At 46.1% G+C, this 26663-nt stretch overlaps 1 protein-coding gene across 1 annotated transcript in view; it reads left to right on the forward strand.

Moving 5' to 3' along the window:
- The first annotated feature begins 1619 nt into the window (after nt 1-1619).
- LOC117093571 (BRCA2 and CDKN1A-interacting protein-like) overlaps nt 1620-26663 on the forward strand; it is a 35919-nt gene continuing 10875 nt past the window's right edge. Inside the window, exons 1-2 of the mRNA XM_033228881.1 lie at nt 1620-1765; nt 4221-4484. Of these exons, the coding sequence (XP_033084772.1) occupies nt 1620-1765; nt 4221-4484 (410 nt within the window). The remainder of the gene's footprint in view (nt 1766-4220; nt 4485-26663) is intronic.

A 26663-nucleotide genomic window follows, 5' to 3' on the forward strand; every position in this document is an offset into this window, starting at 1 on the left:
AAAACAAATGGCACCACACATACATTTCATTCTGTAGACTGCATGTTCATCATGGACGGCTCTCCGTGGGAGCTCAGGTAGGCCTATCTCATCTTGCCAACAGCTGTAGAGCCGTTGCGTGACCACACTCATGCTTTATCCACGTTTAAGATCAGGAAAAGTCACTTTTAAGAAAGGACCCAAGGTGGGGTCCTTAGGGAGCCTTTGGCTGCTGTTGATATCATTTCGTCCCAAGAAAATCCTTTGGTCCTCTCCTCGGTGGCCCATGGCGGCCCTGAGCCGGCCAGGCCAGCTCTAGGAAGTGGGAACCAGGCCCTGACCAAGAAGACAGCTGGGCCCAAACAGGGTTTGTCCCCAGGGAGAGCGTGGGTACAGATGAGAAGTGACCAGGCTCCTCCTGGTGTGGCCAGAATCCCTCAGAGAGGATCATGTGGGCAGGGCTAATCAGAGAAGGCTTCCTGGAAGAGGCAGGGTCTGAGTGAGGTCTTGAAGAGTAGGACAGAGCTGAACAGACAGAAGAGGTCTGGGGGAGAGGCACTCGTGGCAAAGACAAAGCCATTTGGGCTGGTGAGGAGTTAGGGTGTCTAGAGCCAAAGGGCCACATAAGGGAAAAGGGGGAGGACCTTGAACACCAAGATGCATATGGATTTGCCCTGCCAGCAGTGGGGAGCCACAGAAAGTTCTGGATGATAACAAATGATAACACTCTGTGTGACCCTGAGAAGGCTCGAAGCCTCTCCAGGCCTCAGCTGCCTGTGGGTGCTGGAATAGACCCGAGGGAGGCAGAGGGGACTACTTAGGTGCAGGAATTTGGGATCAGGCCCTGCTTCCTCTAATCAAGGGGACGCAGAAGCATGGAGGCAGTCCCAGAGGTCAGTCTCTGCCTTCAGATCCCCACTCCACAGAATTCAACGTTTCCTTTCCTTTTAACCTGCCGGCTTTCCAGGGAAATCTGATTTTGCAAACATGTTTTCTTAGCCAGGGGAAATGAGCACCATGCAAACAACGAAGATGACTGTGTGTGATAAGGCGTGTGGCTGCTCCAGCACGGTCTGGAGGGAAAAGAGGGACTGGTCGCTGCTGGCTGCCTTAGGTGGAGAGAGGACATCAGGCCTCAGAATGTCTGAGCTGGAGGGGGCCTTGGGAACTGTCTAGCCCTCAGATGGGAAAGTAGAGGCCCAGAGAGGGAAGGGGCTTGCCAAGCCAGGACGGAGGGCCTGAGTCTGCTGGGGCTCATGCCCCACACTCAGCTGGAGGGCTGAGGTGGGACTCCCTTTCTTTCTGTAGCAGGCTGGGCTGGTTGAACCCATGCTGGGATTCCCAGTCTGGCTGATGGTGGCCCTACTGGGTCCTCTCTGGTGGGGATTCACAGAGGTAGGGAGGAGCTGGGTACTTGAGGTCGAGAATGCGGGAGATGAGGGTGATGGGGGCAAAAGGTATGTCCCCCGCCCCACCTTGTTTTTGAGTCTTGATGAGAAAAGGACAGAGAAAGATGCAGCCCAAGCCATTGTCATGGAGGCCATGCAAGTCCCAGGGCCCTGGAAGGTCTGCCTTAGGGCCCAGGTGATAATTTGCAAACTGAAATTGGCCTAAGCCCACTGTTGACCACCTCCACGGCGATGTGGCAAACGTGGTGCCTCCATCGCCATGGCAAACGTGGCACCTGGAAGCTTCGGGTGACCAAGGTGGAGGGTGGCCACACCTGGTGCGGCATATTTACGGGAGCGTCTGTGGCCGATGCAGTCACCAGGCATCTCACCAAGAAGTGAAGAAAACTCCTAGCCAGGGGTTGGGCACAACTTGGGGGCGCCGGGAGTAACTGGCCTTCCAGCTGGGGCTGGGGAGGGGTGTTTGAAGGGGATGAGGTCTAAGAAACTTCTTCATCTGAATATTAACATAAGTGTGATGTGGGTACCTACAGGCTGGTGAGGCCTGGGCACAGCGGAATTCCAGTGAGTTGCCTGCCATCCTCCTGCACTCCGCAGCAGGGCCAGAGGCTCCAGGTCCGCCGGGAGGCCCCTCCACTCAGGAAGAACACACCTCCTTTGGCCCCTGGAACTGTGTTGGGAGTTTTCACAACCTGAGGGAGTTGATGTTGGTTCCATTTTCGAGATAAGGAAACCAAATCTCTTAGGCTGCTGTGCAAGTGGCCTCGCGTGTGGCTCTCCTTTCTTCCCAACAAGGTTGTCCTTTCTCTGGAAGCTGTTAATGGTGGAATTTCTGATGTTGCAACAGACTAAAAGCAAAGGATGTTGCTGGGCTATTTGTGCTCCTGGGGGCACCCACAGCTTCAGCTGAGCACTAGGAAAGAGTACCAGCTTCCTTTGCAGCCCCCCATTCCACCCCCATCAGTGACTGTGGGAACCAGAGATGTGGGGTGTTTTCCTACATGATTTCATCTTCCTGAGGACCATTCCACACAGAACAGGCTGCCCCCAGGGAGGCCCAGTCACTTCCCATCCCCGCTATTCTTGGGCAATAAGATGCCAAAGTCAGTTCAGTCAACATCTCGCACATGAGACTGGCATGACTGTAACATTCTGACCTGACTTAACCCTGGAAAGTGAACCAGGCACTTCCCTCTTCCCAGCCATTGTTCTTTCTAATCCTCTTTGGGCAACCTCTCTGAGCCTCAGTTTTCCCTGCTATAAAATGGGGATTCATAGAGATAATACCTCATAGGCCTGTTATCTTTCTCCATGGCTTGACATTGTCACTGAACAAACTCAGAGACAGAGGTTCAGCTGGGCGTGGTGGCTCACACCTGTAATCCCAGCACTTTGGGAGGCCGAGGCAGGTGGATCATATGAGGTCAGGAGTTCAAGACCAGCCTGGTTTAGTAGAGATGGGAAGACCCCATCTCTACTAAAAATACAAAAAATTAGGTGGGTGCGGTGGCTCGTACCTGTAGTCCCAGCTACTCAGGAGGCTAAGGCAGAAGAATTGCTTGAACCCAGGAGGCAGAGATCATGTCACTGCATTCAAGTCTGGGTGACAGAGCAAGACTTGGTCTCAAAAAAAGAAAAGAGGTGAAGGTTCACTTGCTTCCTATCCTATGAGCTCCCACCCAAGTTCCCCGTGGGCTTCTCATCCAAGCCAGGACCACCAGCAGCCCATGAGAGACCATGCAGCTCTCTGGACCTGGATCCCGATACCTTTACTTACCCAATTACTTACTATGACCTCAGAAAAGTCCCGCAGCCTCTAAGTGCCTCAGTTTCCACATTTGTAGAATGGGGGCAGTAATAGTACCCACCTCGTAGGATGAAATGAAACTCAGCCCAGGGCCTAGTTTTCAATCGCTACATAGTACATGGCAACCATGAGTGCAGCTGGGAAGCACAGTGAATATGGGGAATGGAAAGTGTTTCATCCCCGGGGAGGCCACATCAATCTCACTTTATTAGATCATAAGTGCTTTTAACAAGGCAAACAGCAGAAGGCAGGCAGCCTGCCAGCCAGGGCCAACAACCCAAGTCCAGTTCTCCAAGACCCTGGACATCAAAACAACAACACGAAAGGCCGAACATCAAAGCATGAACAGCAAGTCCAAACATTTCACTGTGCTCTTATCTTAATTAAAGCAAGTCATACTCAGAGTTTTGGATGACACAAGTTGAAGAGCAGGGTCTGGTTTTATTAGCTTTTGCTGACACCCACAGAGAAGTCTGTGACTTGCCCAAGGTCGCCCAGCACCCTGGGGCCAGAGCTGGGGTCCAAAACCAGACCTCAGCTGCTAGAGCCGGTGCGCCTTTCATAACCTCCCTGCCCCCACCCTAACCTGAGCTATAGGGACCCAGGGTTGTCATTTCAAGGGAGAAGTCTCCGTTCGTTCATCCAGCTACACACTGAATCATGTTTATTGAAGGCCTTCTGCTTTCTAGGCACTGTTCTAGGCTCTGACGATACAGCAATGAACAAGACAATCTAAAGGGGTGGGGAAAGCAGACATCAGTACATAATTATGTAGATAATCATAGTCACACATTACATAATAATGTTTTGGTCAACTCTGGACTGCGTATATGACCGTGGTCCCATAAGATTATAATGGTGCGTTCACTTTGCAGACACCGCCACCGTCGGGAGCCCCGTACTATCAGCCACGGTCAACCCCACTGTGTTCGTTGAGCAGATAAGTTTCCAAAGACAGCAGAAAACTTTCGTGCTGTGAGCACTGGAGAGAAAGGATTTGGTTATAAGGATTTCTGCTTTCACAGAATTATTCCAGGATTTATGCATCGGGCTGGTGACTTCACACGCCTTAGTGGCACCGGTGGCAACTCCATCCACCGGGAGAAATCCGATGACGAGAATTTCATCCTGAAACTTACAGGTCCTGGCATCTTGTCCATGGCAAATGCTGGACCCAACACAAACGGTTTCCAGTTTTTCATCTGCACTGCCAAGACTGAGTGTTTGGATGGCAAACCCGTCGTCTTTGGCAAGGTGAAAGAAGGCATGAATGTTATGGAGGCCATGGAGTGCTTTGGGTCCAGGAATGCAAGACCAGCAAGAAAATCACCATTGCTGACTGTGGACAACTCCAACAAATTTGACTTGTGTTTTATCTTCACCACCAGACCATTCCTTCTGCAGCTCGAGAGCACCCCTCCACTCCATTTGCTCACGGTATCCTAGAAACTTTGTGCTCTCGCTTAGTTCCCTTTGGGTTCCATGTTTTCCTTGTTCCCTTCTATGCTTAGCTGGATTGCAGAGTTAAGTTTATGATTATGAAATTAAAACTAAATAACAAAAAAAAAAGATTATAATGGTGCTGAAAAATTCCCGTCATTTAGTGACGCCCTATCAATGCAACTCATTACCTTTTCCATATTTAGATGCACAAATACTTACCATTGTGTTACAGTTGCCTACAGTATTCTACACAATAACATGCAATACAGGTTTGTAGTCCAGGAGCAGTAGGCTAAGCCATAGAGACCAGGAGTGTGGTATGGTGTACCATCTAGGTTTGTGTAAATGCACTCTATGAAGTTTGCACAATGACAAAATTGCCTGGGGATGCATTTCTCAGAATGTATCCCCATCATTACATGAGGCATGGCTGTATTTTGTTGCAATGGTAAATGCCATTTATTATGTCCCTTCTCTCTGAATCTGGCCTTGACTGACAGATTTCAATGGAATTGTTTGCTGTAATGCTTTCCAGGCCCAAAGCTACTTTCCCTTCTCCTGGGATGCTCATGTCTGAAACCCAGCTGCCATGGTACGAAGAAGCCCAAGCTGCCCCGTCGAGAGAACCATGTGGGGAGAAGCCAGTCAAGTCAGTCATTACTGTGGAGGGCAATCCCCCAGCCCCAGTCAGCCAGCCCTGGCTGCCACCTACACCACGGGGAGATAAGCTGGCTCTGTCCAGCCCTGCCCGAATTGCAAATTCACGAGCAAAACAAAGGATTGTTGTTTTGAAGCCATTCAGTTGTAGAGTGGTTTGTTATGTAGTACTAGGCAACTAGAGCGCCACCTTTTACCCTCACAGGGTAGCATAGACCCAATTATGAGCCTCATTTTATAGATGAAGAAACTGAGGCTCAGAGAGGTAAAATGATGGGCTCAAAATAACGAGTGGCAAAGCAAGATTAAACGACGTCAACTTCTGTGTTTTTTCCGTGCTACCCCTTTACTGTCAGCGCAACAGCAGGGCAACTGGGAGGTTTCCATGAACACCATTCTCACTCAAAAGCAGGAAACTCCAAAGGGGGATTCTTGGGCATGGCGAAGTGACTGGGGAGACAGTGGCTGAGCAGGGGAGCTTACAGCGGTCTTAGGGTCCTCCCGAGTGTACCAGGTAGATGGGAGTCTGCTCGTTGTTTTATAAGCAGAGGCCATGGAGGCCTTTTGAGATGAGAAACACAGGCTCGTTTGCCTGTTGAGGGCCTCTGTTTCCCCATCTGCGAAAGGGGGATGGGAAAACCACCCCTGTCCTGCTCTAGCCGGTGCTGGAGATGAGCGGGCCCCTGGTCAGCTGCTAGCATTCCATTTTGAAAGAAATGAGTAATAGCGGAGACTCCCACAATGAGAATTTTTAATGCAAGAAAGTCCGTGGTAGGCAAGAGGGAGAGGGCAAAGCCCACTCCTGAAAGCTTTGTAAGCAAAGCCCCTGCCAAACCGTGTTGCTTCTGAGGCCGGAAGCAGCTTGAAAGATTCAACCGGGGAGGGAGGCGGGGGCTCTGATTCTGGTCCCAGCTCTGATCCTCACCTACTGTGTGACCTTGGGCAAGTCACCGTCCCTCTTTGGTCCTTATATGTACAATGAGAGGATGGGCTGGCTGATCTGGAAGATCCTGACAGTGTCCAACAGGCAGGATGGACAAACGCAAAGAAACTGAGAAGCTTCTCTACCCCCCAACCCCAAAGCTTGCAGAATTTAGCTGTCAGTGAGGAACCGATCAATCCCTTAGGCTGTTCTAGAGGCAGTGATGTAGGTGAGTCTCCAGGCAAATTCTTCTCCTCCCCCTCCTCTCCTTCCTTCTCCATTGTCATCATTATTATTTATTTGCCTTTCAAATGGGCCACCCGGAGCTCTTTATAAAGATAAAAATAGCATAATTCAAAGCCTCCACCAGCCACCCAATCCCATCTGTGTGATGGAGGGTTGCACACAATCACTTTGTTCCTCCCAACTCTGACTCCTTCAGGGTCTTATAAAATGAGAGCATGCACTTTCAATGTTTAATTGAAGCCGATGAGGACGATGCCCATGCTGAGGGTGGTGGCTGTCATGTACCATCACGGGCTCTGTGCCACACTGTGTATAGCATGGTCTCATGTGCTCTTCTCAATAACCTTACAATGTAGTCAACTATCATTACTTTTTCTTTCTTTCTTTCTTTCTTTTTTTTCTTTTTTTTTTGAGACGGAGTCTCGCTCTGTCGCCCAGGCTGGAGTGCAGTGGCCGGATCTCAGCTCACTGCAAACTCTGCCTCCCGGGTTTACGCCATTCTCCTGCCTCAGCCTCCCAAGTAGCTGGGACTACAGGCGCCCGCCACCTCACCCGGCTAGTTTTTTGTATTTTTTTTAGTAGAGACGGGGTTTCACCATGTTAGCCAAGATGGTCTCGATCTCCTGACCTCATGATCCGCCCGTCTTGGCCTCCCAAAGTGCTAGGATTACAGGCTTGAGCCACCGTGCCCGGCCTTCTTTCTTTTTTTCTATAGAGACAGGGTCTCGCTGTGTCACTCAGGCTGGAGTGCAGTGGCATGATCATGGCTCACTGCAGCCTCATCCACCTAGGCTCAAGTGGTCCTCCCAAGGAGCTGAAACTATAGGCATGCACCATCACATCCAGCTAACTCTTTACTTTTTTGTAGGGATGGGGGTCTCCCTATCTTGCCCAGGCTGGTCTCGAACTCCCGAACTCAGGGGATCCATCCACTTCAGCCTCCCAAAGTGCTGGGATTACTGGCATGAGCTACCACATCCAGCCCCATTACTACTTTTACACAGATGAAGAAACTGAGGCCTACAGAGGGAAAGTAATTTGTCCAGGGTTGCAGAATTAGTGACTGGGATTCAGACCCATGCATCCTGACTCCAGAGCCTTGATTCTGAATTATTAGGCTTTTTGGTTTTTTTTTTTTTTTTTTTTTTTTGAGACGGAGTCTCGCTCTGTCGCCCAGGCTGGAGTACAGTGGCCGGATCTCAGCTCACTGCAAGCTCCGCCTCCGGGTTCACGCCATTCTCCTGCCTCAGCCTCCCAAGTAGCTGGGACTACAGGCGCCCGCCACCTCACCCGGCTAGTTTTTTGTATTTTTTAGTAGAGACGGGGTTTCACCGTGTTAGCCAGGATGGTCTCGATCTCCTGACCTCGTGATCCGCCCGTCTCGGCCTCCCAAAGTGCTGGGATTACAGGGGCTATTTTGCTTCCCAGCAGCAGCAACAACTACTACTACTATTGCTATTACCCACTACTATTTCACTGAGCACTTATTATGTGCTAGGCATGGAGCTCGGGGTTTTAATTCTGTTCTAGCAAATCCATGCTGCAGAACAAATCAGTTCAAAGTTGATTAGAACAATGAGTTATATGTTTGTGTTCATGCATCTGTAATTTGGATGGGGCTCAGTGGAGACTACTCATCTCTGCCTCAGCTGGGATGATTCCAAATGCCTGAAAGAGCTGGGGCCTGGCTGGGTCCCTCCCTCCCTCTCTTCCTGCAGGTCAGGGCCTCCACGTGACCTTGCCAGTATGGAGTCCCCAGGGTCATCAGTTTCTTTTCTTTTTTCTTTCTTTCTTTCTTTCTTTCTTTTTTTTTTTTTTTGTGAGACAGACAGAGTTTCACTCTTGTTGCCAGGCTGGAGTGCACTGGCACAATCTCGGTTCACCACAACCTCTACCTCCCAGGTTCAAGTGATTCTCCTGCCTCAGCCTCCCAAGTAGCTGGGATTACACGTGTGCACCACCACGCCCAGCTAATTTTGCATTTTTAGTAGAGATGGGGTTTCTCCATGTTGGTCAGGCTGGCTTCAAACTCCCTAACTCAGGTGATCCACCTACCTCGGCCCCCAAAGGGCTGGGATTACATGTGTGAGGGTCATCTCTTTCTTCAATGGTGGCTGGGGTCTCCTAGAGACTAACACAGAAGCAGCAAGGTCCTTCTGCCCTGGCCTTGGAGGGCAGCGGCGTCACTCCTGCTGCATTCTGTTGGCTACAAACAAGCATAACGTGGGTCCAGATCCCAGCGGGATGGGAAGTGAATCCCCCCCATCTCAGTAAGAAGTTTGTCAAAGGACTGATGGCCATCTTCAACTCACCACACTTACGTTCTCATTTAAGAACCTTTATGGCCGGGCGCGGTGGCTCACGCCTGTAATCCCAGCACTTTGGGAGGCTGAGGCAGGCGGATCACAAGATCAGGAGATTGAGACCACAGAGAAACCCCGTCTCTACTAAAATACAAAACATTAGCCGGGCGCGGTGGCGGGTGCCTGTAGTCCCAGCTTCTTAGGAGGCTGAGGCAGGAGAATGTCGTGAACCCAGGAGGTGGAGCTTGCAGTGAGCTGAGATTGCGCCACTGCACTCCAGCCTGGGTGACAGAGTGAGACTCCATCTCAAAAAAAAAAAAAAAAAGAAAAGAAAAGGAAAAAGAACCTTTACAATAATCTATGGGATCCATTTATCCACTCACATCCTTTGAGCACCTACTGTGTGCCTGACACTGCTGCAGGCCCTGGAAGACAGCAATGAATGTGAATGTCATTACACACCCTTTACAGATGAGGCGATGAAGACTTGCTGGAGTCTCAGGGACCAGCCCTTTCCCTGTAGACAGACCCTCACAAGTTCTTTACAGTGAGCTCATGAGGGTGGTACTGCGACAGCCAACCTTGAAGTGGAGGAGCGAGATCGCATGCTGGCCAGGCACTTGCTCAGCAGCCCGTCCTGCCTTGCCTTGGTGAGTCCCAAGGCTGCACTTCACTGTGACAGGGATGCATGGGTCCCACCAGACTTGGGGGGCATCCTGCAGGAGGTGCCAGGCTCATGGAGAAGAAGCTCTCGGTGCTGTTCAAATGCCAGCCCTGATACAAGCAAGGGAGGGTGGGTTGCCTGAGGGCGGGAAGCGGTGAGGGAGCCGGGATAATGGCCCAGCCTGAACCTGTCGCCACGGCAACCGCAGGGGCCGTCTGGAGCCAGCAGCCTGCCAGGCCTTGGCCCCACAAAGCCCGAGAGGGAGGCAGAGGGGGCGGGCCCGGCGGGGCATAAATCAGGGAGTTCTATGCCCCTGACTCCGGGCAGACGATTTATGGGACTACTCCAAGCCCACGAGATGCACAGGGGAGAGCTGAGAGGGTCTCCCTGTTCCCACCGCCCCTGGGGCCCCTGCTTGGACTGGGGTGCGGGTGCGGGGTGGGCAGGAAGAGGCCCCTCCAGGCCACCCTCAGCGCTGCCGGAGGCCCCTGCCCCCACCCGTCCTATAAGATACCTCTGCCCACTGTACCAGCATGCAGCCCCCACACCAACAGCAAAAGCCTCAAGAAAGAGATACCCCTAAATCCTTGAAACGCAGGCTGATATTTTCTATCTTATTCTGTTCTATTCCTTTTTTAAAATGCTGGTCACAACTCACTAAATTAATGTCATGACTCATTCATGGTTTGTGACCTGCACTGATCCAAAGGAAGCCAGAGGGGGAAACTGAGGCTCACCGACTCCCTCCCCTCCCACACCTGGAGCAGACTTATATGCATCAATCAGCTCCTCCAGTCTCCCCACACACCTGGCTCTGCCTCAGGGCCCAAGCTTGTTCCCCACCATCCATTAGAGCCATTCAAGATGGAACCAGCTTCCTTGGAAGGTAATGAGCTCCCCATCTCTGGAGTCATCCAAACAAAAGTTGAATGACCACCTGCTTCAGGGGATCCGAGCATCCCTTAGAGAGAGGCCAGACTAATGCCTCTGAGCCTGTACAGGGTGGGAGGCAGGAAACGCTGACTACTTTGCCCACATAGGGGCTGAGCCATGGACAGGATGGGAGAGAGGCTGCAGGCCAGCCAGCCCCACTGGAGGGAGCTCAGAGCTTCAGGCTGGCTCAGACAGACAAGAGGCAAAGATGGTATCAAGAAGGTGAGTGGCCAGGGATGGTGGCTCACACCTGCAATCTACCTCAGTACTTTGGGAGGCTGAGGCCAGAGGATCGTTTGAGCCCAGGAGTTCAAGGCTGAAGTGAGCTATGATTGCACCACTGCACTCCAGCCTGGGTGACAGGTGAGACCTTGTCTCAACAAAAGAAGGTGAGTATGCCTGATGAGAGCTTGGCAGAGACAACAGGGACCACTTAAGAGGTCCCAGCACCCGGCCCCCTTCCTCCTGGCCCCTTTGCACTCCCTGCCCAGACCTGCAGGGGGCTGTGCCTTCCCTGGCTCCGCCCCTACTCCTGGAACAATGTTCCCAGCCCTACAATCACCGTTTTCCCCCTATCTCCTGCCTCTTTCAGCTGTCTACCTCCAGAAACAAGTTCCTCTTAACCAGGTGGTGTTGAGATGCTAAGAATGACTGATGACGGATGACGGCGTTTCCGTACAGCACAGAGGCCTGCTGCTCCAGACTCAGACAGACCCGGATCACAGGCCCAGCTCTGCCACTCACCTGTGTGTGACCTTGAGCAAAAGCCTTGACCTCTCTCAGCCATTTTAGTCAATAACATGAGGCTATCATATCTACCTTGTGATCATTGATAAGGGAAGAAATTCAGGGTATATTAAGTTAAAAGGGCAAATATGTTCCCATGTTTGTTAAAAACAAAAACAAAAGCAAACCCTTTTATTTATATGTTCACTATACATGCAAAACCTTGGAAGGAAACGCCCCAAACAGGTGAAGAAGGGTCACGGAGGGGGAGAGGTGGATGATTTTCATTTCCTACTCTATACACTCTTTGAATTTTTTTTTGTTTTTTTGTGACGGAGTCTTGCTCTGTCACTCAGGCTGGAGTGCAGTGATGTGATCTCAGCTCAGGCAACCTCCGCCTCCCGGGTTCAAGCGATTCTTCTGCCTCAGCCTCCCAAGTAGCTGGAATTACAGGCACACGCCACCACACTTGGCTAATTTTTGTATCTTTAGTAGAGACAGGGTTTCACCATCTTGGCCAGGCTGGTCTCGATCTCCTGACCTCATGATCTGCCTGCCTCAGCCTCCCAAAGTGCTGGGATTACAGGCATGAGCCATAGCTCCTGGCCTGAAAAATTTTAAACCAATAAGCATGTACTAATTTTGTAACCAAAAAATTGAAATTAAAAACAATCTAACCCCAGCCCCCGTTCTGGCTGTGAGGACCTAAAGGGTAAATGCATACAGAAGGCTGGTGGTGGCGGGGGTGGGAGGCAGCCCAGCCCCCACCTTCTCATTCATTTTTTCTCTTCAGGGGTCTTGTTCATTCCCAGTTTGTGTGTTTCATAAACTGGTGAATTAAAGATGTGTAAAGATTAATAAAAAATTAATTAATAAAAAATTAATAAAAGATTAATTGGACACCAATAACTCTCCTTCACCCCAGAAAGCATTTTTTTGAGCACTGTCCAGTCTCCCGCAGGAGTGAACAGTGGAAATCCAAGGACAGAGGGATTTGCACCTCCCTTTAGTGACCCCCACTCCCTTTAGGGACCCCCAAGGAAAAGGCAGCCTTTAAGTTTCACACCTGTCTCAAGAAGTGCATGCAGTTATGATGGCCGTCTTATAGCGTGAGAAAGTGAAGTTCAACACTAACGCCTGGTCCAAGGTCAAAGGCTTGTGAGGGGCGGGGACGGGGGAGTCCAAGTCCTTCTCACTCTGACTCCTGTGCCCAGGGCCTCACAGGGCTTCCCTCGGACCAGGAAGTGGAGTGACTGGGTGGCTGGAGAGCAGTGCCACGGGAGGAGTGAAGTCGGTTCCTGCCAGCCTCCTCCGCAGCCGGCCCATGCCGAGTCCTCTTGCTCATTCCATCTTCACGGTGGCCCTCTATCCCCTCAGTGCCTCCGCACTGACTGTTCCCTGGCCTGGAACGCTCTTCCACCAGATGTCTGAATTTTTGATTTTCTTAATGTGCAGGTCTCAGTCCCAGAGGCTACTTCCTCAGAGAAGCCTGTTCTGACCATCCGGGAGGAATGAATGCCATCCCTGTGTCCTCCAGGGACCTTGGCCAACCACCTACCGCTGTGTGTTCCCTGCCTGCTCTGTTGGGCATTATCCGCTGCCTTGGGCCTTGCTAGGTCACCATTTGCCTCCCTCTCTGAGTATCAGGTGGGGAGCTGCACCGCATGTGTTTAGAAGGTGCCTGCACCACACTGTAGGCCCTCAGTAAAGACCCGACGGACACTGTTGCTGGTCCACCCATACCCCCTCAGAACCCCCTTCCTGACTCCCAACATTCCCAACTGGCAGCACCTGCAATCCTCACCTGGGGGCTTCTCTGGCAGCCTGAGCCTGCCTTGTCCACACATTACTCAGACCAGAAGTTTCAGGGGTGGGTGCTCCCCAGGAGAACCCTTCAGGCAAGGACAGACGGAAGCTGGTGAAAAAGACCCCAGCCTGAGCTGGGGTAACTCCGAGGCGTGATCCCCCCATCTCCTTGAGCAACCCCGAGGGACCGGGCCTCAGTTTCCCACATTGGAATCTGCTATACATGCACACTGCCCTATGTTGACTCTCTCCCCTTCTCTTCTAGTGTCCTAGCAAACTTCCACAAACAAGGTAGCTTAAAGCAACAGAAATGGACTCTCTCACAGTTCAGGAGGGTAGAAGTCTGAAGTCAGGATGCTAGCAGGCTTGATTCCTTCTTGGAGGCTCAGAGGGAGAATCTCTTCCACACCTCTCAACTTCTGGTGTTTGCTGGCAATCCTGGGCGCTCCTTGGCTCATGTCAGCATCTCGCCGTCTCCCTCCATCATCACATGGTGACCCCCATGTGTGTCCCTGTGCCTTCACATGTCTCCCTACCCTCCCTGTATGGTGATGAGCCCCAATTCCCTTCATTGAATAAGGACACCAGTCACTGGATCAGGGCCTATGCTAACCCAATATAACCTCAACTTGATCACATCCGCAAGACCCTATTTTCAAGTACAGGGTCACATTCCCAGGTGTCAGAAGTTAGGACTCTTTGTGTGGGGAACACACGATTCAATTCACAACACCTTCCCCATCTCAATCTTCTCAACCCCAAGGTCCTTCCGGAGCTTCCCTTCCAAACTACTTCACTCGAATCCTTGTCCCCAGTCTGCTTCCAGGGAAGCCCAGCCGAAGACAAAATATCTGTGGAATACATGAAAGCATGAATGAATGATTCCTGATGGAGGAGGAAGCTGAAACTCACAGGGGTGACAGCCGTTGCTCAGGATATCTGAGCTGGGATTTTACCTCAAGTTCACTTGTTTCCAAAGCCCCCCAAGAAGAGAGACTATGGAGAGCTGCCTATTAATATCATGGTTGCTTTGAAAGGTAGTGAGTTCCCCAGCTTGGCATGGTGGCTCACGCCTGTAATCCCAGCACTTTGGGAGCCCAAGGTGGGCAGATCACCTGAGGTCAGGAGTTCGAGACCAGCCTGGCCAATATGGTGAAACCCTATCTCTACTAAAAATACAAACATCAACCAGGCATGGTGGCAGGCGCCTGTAGTCCCAGCTACTCAGGAGGCTGAGGCAAGAAAATTGCTTGAATCTGGGAGGTGGAGGTTGCAGTGAGCTGAGATGGCACCACTGCACTCCAGCCTGGGCAACAAAGTGAGATTCTCTCTCGAAAGAAAGGAGGAAAGAAAGGAAGAAAAGGAAGGAAGGAAGGAAGGAAGGAAGGAAGGAAGGAAGGAAAGGAAGAAAAGGAGGAAGGAAGGAAGGAAGGAAGGAAGGAGGAAGGAAGGAAGGAAGGAAGGAAAGGAAGGAAGGAAGGAAGAAGGAAGGAAGGAAGGAAGGAAGGAAGGAAAGGAAGAAAAGGAGGAAGGAAGGAAGGAAGGAAGGAAGGAAGGAAGGAAGGAAAGGAAGGAAAGGAAGGAAAGGAAGGAAAGGAAGGAAAGGAAGAAAAGGAAGAAAAGAAGGAAGGAAGGAAGGAAGGAAGGAAGGAAGGAAGGAAGGAAGGAAGGAAAAGTCCCCATCCCTGGAAGGCTGCAACCAGAGACTGCTCAGGGGATCCCTGCACAAGGCTAAGAGTTGGCTTGGGTGACTTCAAAGGCCCTACTGGCCCTGACATCCGAATCTGCATTTTCAAAGCATGTGGTAAAACATCCAGGCCTCAGGGTCAGCAAGCAGAATAACCTTCCCCTGACCTCCCTAGAGCCTCTCAGCAAAGCCAAGTTTGTCCAGAATCAGCTTTAATTTGATGTCTCTTCTTCTCGTTTATTAAAGGGACACAAAAAAGAGAAAACCACTTGAATGGTCCTCCAGGCGGGCTGGCTATAAATGTCTTCATAAGAAGGGCCCAGCCTGGACTTTGGTGCCCAGCAATTACGGCTGCCGTGCACCCCGCCCAGACGACCAGCCTGAGGCACCTCTTTGGTCTTCTTCTTGCCCAGGCAGGTCACAGCCAGCAAGAGTCCCTTTAGGAGAAGAGCCCAATGACCCCAAAGGGCCAGCTACCTAGCAACTCAAAAAGCACACCCAACTACTCTTGTCCAGCGCAGGGATCGCGTGTCCCACAAGGGCACAGCAAGCTCAGCTGGGAGAGTGTGGAGGAAGGAGGGTCATTGGTGAGTTCTCATACACAAAGCACCCCGCACCCCTTCAGTTTCCATATGAGACTCCAGCCTTCCACAAAAGAGGGGAGGAAAGGTTTGGCTCCCCAGTTTCCTCCTCAAGAGCCGTGCACAGCTCTCTGCTGCCTCATGTACAAAGCCCCAGTCCCCAGTCTGGGAGAGGAAGAGATAGAGTTAGAGAGACCTAACAGAACAGAACAACGGCGACAAGCACAGACTCTGGTTCAAATCCCAGCTTCCACACTTCCGAGCTGTGTGGCTTCAGGCAAGTCGGTGAACCCATCTGAACTTCTGGGTCCTCATTTGTTAGATGGGTTGATAATAATGGTATCTACTTCATAAGGCTGAAATTTAGAGTTAATCCATGAAAAGTCCCTAGCACAGTGCCTGCTACCAGGCACTACTCAATAAAAGCCGGGTTTAATACCTGTTGAGTACTTGCCACGTGTCCAGCACCATGCAGGGCACTCCACACTGTCACATTTTATCTTCATGATCACTTGTGAAGTAGATGTTATTATTGTTCCCATTTTGCTGAGGACAACACTGAGATTTCTTTTTTTTTTAATTTTTTAATTATACTTTAAGTTCTAGGGTACATGTGCATAACGTGCAGGTTTGTTACATATGTATACTTGTGCCATGATGGTGTGCTGCACCCGTCAACTCGTCAGCACCCATCAACTCATCAGCACCCATCAACTCGTCATTTACATCAGGTGTAACTCCCAATGCAATCCCTCCCCCCTCCCCACTAACACTGAGATTTCAAGCAGTCAAGTAGCTTCCCCACAGCCTCACAGGAAAAGGGATGAGGCTGGGATTTGGATCCTGGTTTCTCTGATTCTAGGAGCTGAAGTCTTCCTGGGATCCAGGCAGCTCCTGGATAGAAAAGGAAGGTCTGACCAGGTGCAGTGGCCCACTCCTGTAATCCCAGCACTTTGGGAGGCTGAGGTAGGTGAATCATGTGAGGTCAGGAGTTCGAGACCAGCCTAGCCAACATGGTGAAACTCCGTCTCTAATAAAAATACAAAAATTAGCTGGGCATGGTGGCATATGCCTGTAATCCCAGCTACTCCGGAGGTTGAGGCAGAGGTTGCAGTGAGCCTTGAACCCCGGAGGCAGATGTTGTGCTGAGCCAAGATCACGCCACTGCACTCCAGCCTGGGAGATGATGCAAGACTTTGTCTCAAAAAAAAAAAAAAAGAAAAAAGAAAAGGAAGGTCTGCATCTGGCTCTGCCCCAGACACATTTATTCATTTGTCCCTTCCTTCTGTCGTGTATTCATTCAACAAACATGTAGATGGTGTGTCAGGCCCTGCAGATGGAGGCTAACGAGAAACACAGAGACCGTGCTTTCAGCGAACCCACGGCCTACTGTTCCTTCTGGCTTCCTCTAGATACCATAATTTTCAACTATAAAGGTTCTAGAATATACTAGTAACCCTTCCAAGCCTAGCTCAAATGCCTCTCTCAGAAAAGCCTGTCTCAATCTCCTCCCACAACCTGATAATCACAGGTGACATGTTATAATGCCAGTTGTGTGCCAGGCATGGTGCTGGGAGCCATTCAGGTATTAGCCCACTAGGCGAGTAGGATAAAGCAGCCTCCTGAACTTTCTGACCTCTGAGGCAGAAGGCACATGGTAGATCCACGGAAAATGCTAACTGACTTACCGTCCCTCTTTCTAGGAGCACAGTCCATTGCACGTTTGTAAAAGACCAAATCCTTCCAGTGGTTGAACTTGACCTGCCCCAGCCCTGACCTCATCTTCTACCACTCACCCCCTCCCTCACTCTGCTCCGGCCACACTGGGCTTCTTGCTCTTTCTAGGTTCTCCAAGCACACTCGCACATCAGGACCTTTGCACGTGTCCTTCCTTATGTCAAGAAGTCTCTTCTCCAAGATGCCACCACACCTGGATTCTTCAGCTTCTTTATGTTGATACTCAAATGTCATGTTATCATTCAGGCCTTCCTTGATCATTCTGCTTAAAATGACAGCTCCACCCCACCCCCTAACCCTGCTTTTTCTTTCCCATAATATTACCTATCATTGTCTGATATATTAGACTTTTTTTTTTTTTTTTTTGAGACGGAGTCTCGCTCTGTCGCCCAGGTTGGAGTGCAGTGGCGCGATCTTGGCTCACTGCAACCTCTGCCTCCCGGGTTCCAGCGATTCTCCTGCCTCAGCCTTCCAAGTAGCTGGGATTACAGGTGCACACCACCACACCCTGCTAATTTTTGTATTTTTAGTAGAGATTGGGTTTCACCATGTTGACCAGTCTGATCTCGAACTCCTGACCTCACGTGATCCGCCCACCTCGCCCTTCCAAAGTACTGGGATTACAGGCGTGAGCCACTGCGCCAGGACAGACATTTATTTACTAGCATTTATCTCCCCACTCTCCACTTTTCCCTCCCAAGAATGTGAATTCTAAGAGGTCAAAAATGTCATGTGTATTTTGTTGATTAAAGTGTTCTCAGATCTTATTACAGTATCTGACACACAGCAGGTACTCAAAAAATGCTTTTGAGTGAACAAATGAATGTATGTCTGTGGTTCCAAAAAAGGTTTTATTCATAATAAGTAATAGTTTGTGAATAGTAAGTAGCCAATAAGTGTATGTGGCTTTTACAAACAACTTTGGCAGGGTGTGGCGGCTCATCCCTGTAGTCCCAGAACTCTGGGAGGCTGAGGAGGGAGGATCACTTGAGGTCAGGAGTTTGAGACCAGCCTGAGCAACAGCAACTCTGTCTCTACAGAAATATTTTTTAAAAGGTCGGGTGCAGTGGCTCACACCTGTAATCCCAGCACTTTGGAAGGCCAAGACGGGTGGATCACATGAGGTCAGGAATTTGAGACCAGCCCGGCCAACATGGTGAAACTCCCGTCTCCACTGAAGACACAAAAATTAGCTGGGCACGGTGGTGTGCGCTTGTAATCCCAGCTATATGGGAGGCGGAGGCGGGAGAATCACTTGAAACTGGAAGGTGGAGGTTACAGTGAGCAGAGATCGCGACACTACACTCCAGCCTGGGCGACAAAGTGAAACTCTATCTCAAAAAAAAAAAAACTTTTTTAAGATAAAAATAAAAACAGCTTTACTGAACTACAGTAAGCTTGTACAGTTAGATGCATTTTGATATGTGGATGCACTTGTGAAACCAACACTACAAGCAAAAGAGCCTCTGCATAATTTTTCCTTCCTCCGACCCACCCTCTTCTCCAGGCAACCACTGATCTACTTTCTGTTACTAAAGATCAGTTTGCATTTTCTAGAATTTCATATAAGGGTAATCATACAGTATTTACTGATGGCTTTTTCACTCTGCCTAATTACATTGCTAGGCATCTATGCAGTCTCATATGTTAGAGTGTGTTCCTTTTTATTGCTCCACTGCATGAATATACCATAATTTGTTCATTAATCACCAGCTGAAGGACATTTAGTTGGTTCCAGTTTGGAGCTATTACAAATAAGTCTGCTATGAGTATTTATGAACAAGTCTTTGTATGAATAGATGGGTCACGTGCTTTTTTTTTGCTCATAGGTTATATGGTACATGCATGTTTAACTTTGTTAGAAGTTGCCAAACTGTTTTCCAAAATGATTGTACCAGCTTCCATTCCCACCAGCAGCGTATAAGAGACCCAGTCATTCCCCACACTCAGCACCAACACCTGCTATGATCAATCTTTCAGATACCAGCCATTCTAAGAGAGGTGTAGTGATAGATATCTCCTTATGCTTTAATTTACATTTTTCTAATGACATGTTTTACTTTTTTTGTTTGAGACAGGGTCCCGCTCTGTTACCCAGGTGGGAGTGCAGTGGCGCCATCATGGTTCACTGCAGCCTGGACCTCCCAGGCTCAAGCAATCCTCTTGTCTCAGCCTCCCAAGTAGCTGGGACTACCAGTGTATGCCACCACAGCCTGCTAATTGTTTTATTTTTTGTAGAGAAGAGGTCTCACTATGTTGCCGAGACTGACATGTTTTCTTTCTTTCTTTTTTTTCTTCAACTTTTATTTTAAGTTCTGGGCTATATGTGCAGGATGTGCAGGTTTGTTACATAGGTAAACATGTGCCATGGTGGTTTGCTGCACAGATCATCCCATCACCTAGGTGTTAAGCCCAGCATCCATGCTCTCACTTCTCCCAGCCACTCCCTGACATATTTTCTATCATACTTCTTTTCATATGATTATTTACCATCCGAATATGTGACTTGGTTAAATGACTTCAAATCTTGCCCATTGAAAAAATTAAGTTGGGTGCTCTCCTACTTGTGTTTTTGAGAGTTCTTATGTATTCTGGAACATAAGTCCTTTATCAGATATATGATTTGAAAAAATTTCCTCCTACTATGTGGCTTGTGTTTTCATTCTCTTTTTTTTTTTTTTTGAAATGGAGTCTCGCTCTGTCGCCCAGGCTGGAGTGCAGTGGCCGGATCTCAGCTCACTGCAAGCTCCGCCTCCTGGGTTCACGCCATTCTCCTGCCTTAGCCTCCTGAATAGCTGGGACTACAGGCACCCGCCACCTCTCCCGGCTATTTTTTTGTATTTTTTAGTAGAGATGGGGTTTCACCATGTTAGCCAGGATGGTCTCGATCTCCCGATCTCGTGATCCGCCCGTCTCGGCCTCCCAAAGTGCTGGGATTACAGGCTTGAGCCACCACGCCCGGCCGTGTTTTCATTCTCTTAACATTGTCTTGTGAATTGTACAAGTGGTTTTTATTAAAAATTTTTAATGAAGTCCAGTTTATCCACCTCTTTTATGGACCATACTTTTGGTGTTACATCTAAGAAATATTTGCCTAACCCAAGGTCATAAGGATTTTCTCCAATGTTTTCTTCTAGGAATTTCATAGATTTAGCTTTTACATTTACATCTATGATCCATTTTGAGCTCATTTTAAAAATAGAGTATAAATTATAGATAGGAGTTCTTTCTTTCTTTGTTTTTGCAAGTAGATATTCAATTGTTTCAGTGCCATTCCATAAAAAGACTGTTCTTTCTCCACTGAATTGCCTCTGCGTCTTTTTCAAACATCAGTTGTCCATATACATGTGGATCTATTTCTGGATTTCCTTTTGTATTCCATTGATCTATGTGTGTATTATTATACCCATGCCACACAGTGTTGATTACTGCAGCTTTATGCTAAGTTTTGACATCAGGGAGTGTTAAGTCCTCCCACTTCATGGTTTTTCAGGGTTGCTTTGACTATTCTAGGTCCTTTGCTTTTCATGCAACTCTTAGAATCAGCTTATCGGTCTTACACAAAAGACTGAGATTTTGATTGGATTATGTTGACTCTATGGGTTAATTTGGGGAGAAGTGACATCTTTACTATTGAGTCTTCTAACTCATGAACATAGTATACCTCTCCATTTGTCTAGGTTTTCTCGCACTTTGGCAATGTTCTATAGCTTTCAGTGTACACGTTTTGCATATTGTTTTTCAGTGTTTGCACCGTGTTTCAGTGTTTTCATGTCTTTTGAGGCTGATGTGAATGTCGCTTTTTAAAATTTTCAGTTTCTGTAGTGTTCATTGCTAATATGCAGAAATAGAATTGAATTTTGAATATTAATCTGCAATCTTGCTAAACTCAGTAATAAATTCAAGTGCAAATTAGTTTTTCTACACACAAGATTAGGTCATCTGCAACAGCTTTACTTCTTCCATTCTAATCAGAATGCCTTTTATTTATGTATTTATATATTTACTTTCCCTCATTGCTCTCGTGAGGACTTCCAGTACAGTGTTGAATAGAAGTGGTGAGAGTAGACATCCTTGTCTTATTCCTGATCCTAGTTTGTTAATAGGGTGAATTACATTGATTAATTTTCATTGTTAAGCCAAATTTGCATTCCTGGAATAAATCCTACTTGGTTATGATGTATCATCCTTTTTATATGTTATTGGATCCAATTTGATAAAATTTTGTTATGAATTTTTACATCTATGTTTATGAGAGATATTAGTCGTAGTGTTCTTTTCTTGCAATGTAATTTTCTGATTTTGGTATAAGGGTGACGCTGGCTTCATAGTATGAGTAGGGGCGTATTCCCTTCTCTTCAGTTTTCTGGAAAATATTGTACAGAATCAATATTATTCTTTCTTAAATATTTGGTAGAATTAACCAGTGAAGCCTGAGGTTTCCTTTGAGAGTTACTTGAAAAGAATATGTGTTTTGCTGTTTTGAGTGGTGTGTTCTATCAATATCAATTAGATCAAGTTGGTTGATAATTCCGTTCAGACTTTCTGTACGCTCACTGATTTTTTTCCACTTGTCCTATCAATTCTTGAAAGAGGAGTATAGAAATCTCTGATTGGCCGGGCGCGGTGGCTCAAGCCTGTAATCCCAGCACTTTGGGAGGCTGAGACGGGTGAATCATGAAGTCAAAAGATCGAGACCATCCTGACTAACACGGTGAAACCCCGTCTCTACTAAAAACTACAAAAAAACTAGCCGGGCGAGGTGGCGGCGCCCGTAGTCCCAGCTACCCGGGAGGCTGAGGCAGGAGAATGGCGTGAACCCGGGAGGCGGAGCTTGCGGTGAGCTGAGATCCGGCCGCAGTACTGCAGCCTGGGTGACAGAGTGAGACTCCGTCTCAAAAAAAAAAAAAAAATCTCTGATTATAACTATGGATTTGTCTATTTCTCCTTGGAATTCTATCAGTTTCTGTTTCTTCTACTTTAACCTCTTTATAAGGTGCTTTGAGAGAAGTTTTCTAGCTATAATTCAATTTCTTTAACAGATATGGGTTTACATCTATTTCTTATTTATTTCTTTTTGAGTGACCCTTGGTAGCTAACATCTTTCAAGGAATTTGTCCATTTTTTTTTAACTCATGGAATTATTAGCCCAAAGTTATTCATATTGTTCCTTTATTGTCTCTTTAGTATCCATAGAATTTGTAGTAACGTCACCTCTCATTCTTGATATTGTAATTTGCATCTTCCCTCTTTTTTGACTTGTGTGACTAGAGGTTTATCGATTTTATTGATATTCTCAATAATCAGCTTTTGGGTTTATTGACTTTTCTCAGGTTTTTCTGTTTTCTATTTCATTTATTTCCTCTCTGAGTTGTATTATTTCCTTTCTTCTGCTTCCTTTGGTTTTATTCTACTCCTGTTTTTCTAGTTTCTTTAGGTGGAAGTTGAGGACCAGGATTTGGGATGTTTTTTCCTTTTCTAGTAACATATTAGTGCTGCAATTTCCACCTAAGAACCGCTTTATCAGCATCCCACAAATTGTGATATGTTGTGTTTTTAATTTCATTCCATTAAAATATTTTCTAATTTCCCTTTTGATTTCTTCTTTGAGCCTTGAGTTATTTAGAAGTGTGTTATTTCATTTCCAAGTATCTGGAGGATTTTCTGGAGATCTTTCTCTTATTGATTTCCAATTTAATTCCATCATAATCAGCGAACATTCTTTTATGACATGAATCACTTTAAATTTATTAAGACTATATTGAGAATATAGTCCATCTTGCAACCATTTCATGTATACTTGAAAAGAATATGTATTTTACTGTTTTGAGTGGTGTGTTCTATCAATATCAATTAGATCAAATTGGTTGATAATCTGTTCAGACTTTCTATACGCTCACTGATTTTTTTCCACTTGTCCTATCAATTCTTGAAAGAGGAGTATAGAAACCTCTGATTATAACTGTGGATTTGTCTGTTTCTCCTTGGAATTCTATCAGTTTCTGTTTCTTCTACTTAACCTCTTTATAAGGTGCTTTGAGAGAAGTTTTCTAGCTATAATTCAATTTCTTAACAGATATGGGTTTACATCTATTTCTTATTTATTTCTTTTTGAGTGACCCTTGGTAGCTAACATCTTTCAAGGAATTTGTCCATTTTTTTTTAACTCATGGAATTATTAGCCCAAAGTTATTCATATTGTTCCTTTATTGTCTCTTTAGTATCCATAGAATTGTAGTAACGTCACCTCTCATTCTTGATATTGTAATTTGCATCTTCCCTCTTTTTGACTTGTGTGACTAGAGGTTTATCGATTTTATTGATATTCTCAATAATCAGCTTTTGGGTTTATTGACTTTTCTCAGGTTTTTCTGTTTTCTATTTCATTTATTTCCTCTCTGAGTTGTATTATTTCCTTTCTTCTGCTTCCTTTGGTTTTATTCTACTCCTGTTTTTCTAGTTTCTTTAGGTGGAAGTTGAGGACCAGGATTTGGGATGTTTTTTCCTTTTCTAGTAACATATTAGTGCTGCAAATTTCCACCTAAGAACCGCTTTATCAGCATCCCACAAATTGTGATATGTTGTGTTTTTAATTTCATTCCATTAAAATATTTTCTAATTTCCCTTTTGATTTCTTCTTTGAGCCTTGAGTTATTTAGAAGTGTGTTATTTCATTTCCAAGTATCTGGAGGATTTTCTGGAGATCTTTCTCTTATTGATTTCCAATTTAATTCCATCATAATCAGCGAACATTCTTTTATGACATGAATCACTTTAAATTTATTAAGACTATATTGAGAATATAGTCCATCTTGCAACCATTTCATGTATACTTGAAAAGAATATGTATTTTACTGTTTTGAGTGGTGTGTTCTATCAATATCAATTAGATCAAATTGGTTGATAATTCTGTTCAGACTTTCTATACGCTCACTGATTTTTTTCCACTTGTCCTATCAATTCTTGAAAGAGGAGTATAGAAACCTCTGATTATAACTGTGGATTTGTCTGTTTCTCCTTGGAATTCTATCAGTTTCTGTTTCTTCTACTTTAACCTCTTTATAAGGTGCATATATACTTAGAATTGCTATGTCCTTTTGATGAATTGACCTCTTTATTGATTATGAAATGACTTTCTTTATCCGTTGTCAAATCATTTGCTTTGAACTATACTTTGTATGACATTAATATAGCCATTGCAGCGTTCTTTTTATTAGTGTTAAGACGATATTTATTTTTCTATAATTTGACTTTTAACCTATTTGTGTCCCCATATTTAAAGTTGGTTTCTTATGGGCAGCATATAGTTGGGTCTTACTTTTTCATCCAACCTAACAGTTCTATCTTTTAATGGAGATGTTCAGATCACTTATATTTAATGCTATTATTGATATAGTTAGGTTCAAATCTAGCATCTTAGTGTTTGTTTTCTAATTGTCCCATTCGTTCTTTGTTCCCTCTCTCCTCTATTTTCCCCCTCTTTTTAGATTAATTAATTTCGTTTTCTTTTCTTTATTTGCTTATTAGCTACAACTGTTTTGCTATCTTGGTCATTGCTTTAAGGTCCACAGTATGCATATTTAACTTATCATCCTACCTTCAAGGAATATTATACCATTTCACAAATAGTATAAGAACCCTAAAATAGTATTCTTTTATTTCTCCTCTCTCAGCGTTTGTGCTATTTTCATACATTTTACCTCTATCTATGCTATAAATTCCTCATTATCTTGTTATTGATTTTGTTTAGTCAGATATCTCTTAGATTTTTATAAAAATTAACAAATAATAATTGTATGCGTTTATAGGGTACAGTATGATTTTTTAAACGTATATGTATGTGTATATATATATAGTGACATGATTAATTCAAGCTAATATATTCATCGCCTCACATACTTATTTTTGTGGTGAGGTCATTTACAATCTAGTCTCTTGGCAATTTTCAAATATGCAATGCATGATTATTAACTATAGTCCATGCTGTACCACAGTTCTCCAAAACTTATTCCTCTAATCTAATGGAAATGTACCTTTTGACCAATATCTCCCCATTTCCTGCCCTCCCACCCCAGTCCTTGGTAACCACCATTGAACTCTCTGATTCTATGATTTCAGTTATTTTAGATTCCACATATAAGTGATATCACGTAGTATTTCTGTACCTGGCTTATTTCACTTAGCATAAGGCCTTCCAGGCTCCTCCATGTTGTTGCAAATGATAGCATTTTCCTCTTTTTAAAGGCTGAATAGTATTCCATTATGTTTATATACCACGTTTTCTTTACCATTCATTCACTGACGGACACTTGTATTTATTCCATATCTCATCTGCAATAATGAATTGTGAATAATGCTGCAATGAACATGGGAATGGAGATGTCTCTTCAGTGACTTCAATCCCTTTGGATATGTTCTCAGAAGTGGAATTGCTGGATCATGTGGTAGTTTTATTTTTAGTTTTTTGAAGAACGTCTATACCATTTTCCATAATGGCTATACTAGTTTACATAGCTACCAATCCCATACAAGTTTCCATTCTCTCTACATCCTCACCAACAATTGTTCTCTTTCACCTTTTTCATTAACAGTCATTCTAACAGGTGTAAGTAGTCAGTTATCTTTTAAAGAGATTTAAATAAGAAAAAAGTTTGTATTTTTAATCTTTAGAGTGATCATGTCTGGTGCTCTTCATTCTTCTGTGTAATTTCATATCCCACACAATATCATTTTTTTATTCTGCCTGAAGAACTTCTTTGAACACTTCTTACTGTGTGAGTCTGCTGGTAGTGAATTATTTTGGCTTTTGTATGTCTGAAAAAGTCTTTATAATATATATATTTTAAGATGTGGTCTTAGGCTGTTGCCCAGGCTGGAGTGCAGTGGTACAATCATGGCTCACTGCAGCCTCAACCTCCCAGGCTCAAGCAATCCTCCCATCTCAGCCTCCTGAGTAGCTGGGACCAGAGGTGCAAGCCACTGTGCCTGGCTAATTTTTTTATATAGACAGGGTTTCACTGTGTTGCCCAGGCTGGTCTTGAACTCCTGGATTTAAGCAATCCACAAACCTCGGCCTCCCAAAATGCTGGGATTATAGGCAAGAGCCACTGCACCTGGCCTTGAAAAAGTGTTCATTTTACCTTCTCTTTTATTTTTATTTTTATTTATTTATTTATTTATTTATTTTTTGAGATGGAGTCTCGCTCTGTCGCCCAGGCTGGAGTGCAGTGGTGGGATCTCAGCTCACTGCAAGCTCCGCCTCCCGGGTTCATGCCATTCTCCTGCCTCAGCCTCCCGAGTAGCTGGGACTACAGGTGCCTGCCACCTTGCCCGGCTAGTTTTTTGTATTTTTTTTTTTTTTTTTTTTTTAGTAGAGACGGGGTTTCACATGTTAGCCAGGTTGGTCTCGATCTCCTGACCTCGTGATCCACCCGTCTTGGCCTCCCAAAGTGCTGGGATTACAGGCTTGAGCCACTGCACCCGGCCATACCTTCTCTTTTAAAAGATATTTTTCTGGGTATAGAATTCTAGATCAATATTTTTTTATTTTTCTAATACTTTAAAGACATTGCTCCACTGTCTTCTCACTTGCATTGTTTCCAATTGGAAATCTGCTGTCATCTTTATCTTCGTTCCTTTGTACATTGTGTCTTTTTGTCCTCCGGCTGTTTTTAAGATTTTCTCTTTCCCGTTGGTTTTGAGCAATCTGATTATGGTGTAACTTGGTATAGTTTTCTTCATGCTTCTGTGTTTGGAGTTCAGT

This window comes from Trachypithecus francoisi, unplaced genomic scaffold, assembly GCF_009764315.1.
Source record: "Trachypithecus francoisi isolate TF-2019V2 unplaced genomic scaffold, Tfra_2.0 Lachesis_group12, whole genome shotgun sequence".
NCBI classification, from domain to species: Eukaryota; Metazoa; Chordata; class Mammalia; order Primates; family Cercopithecidae; genus Trachypithecus; species Trachypithecus francoisi.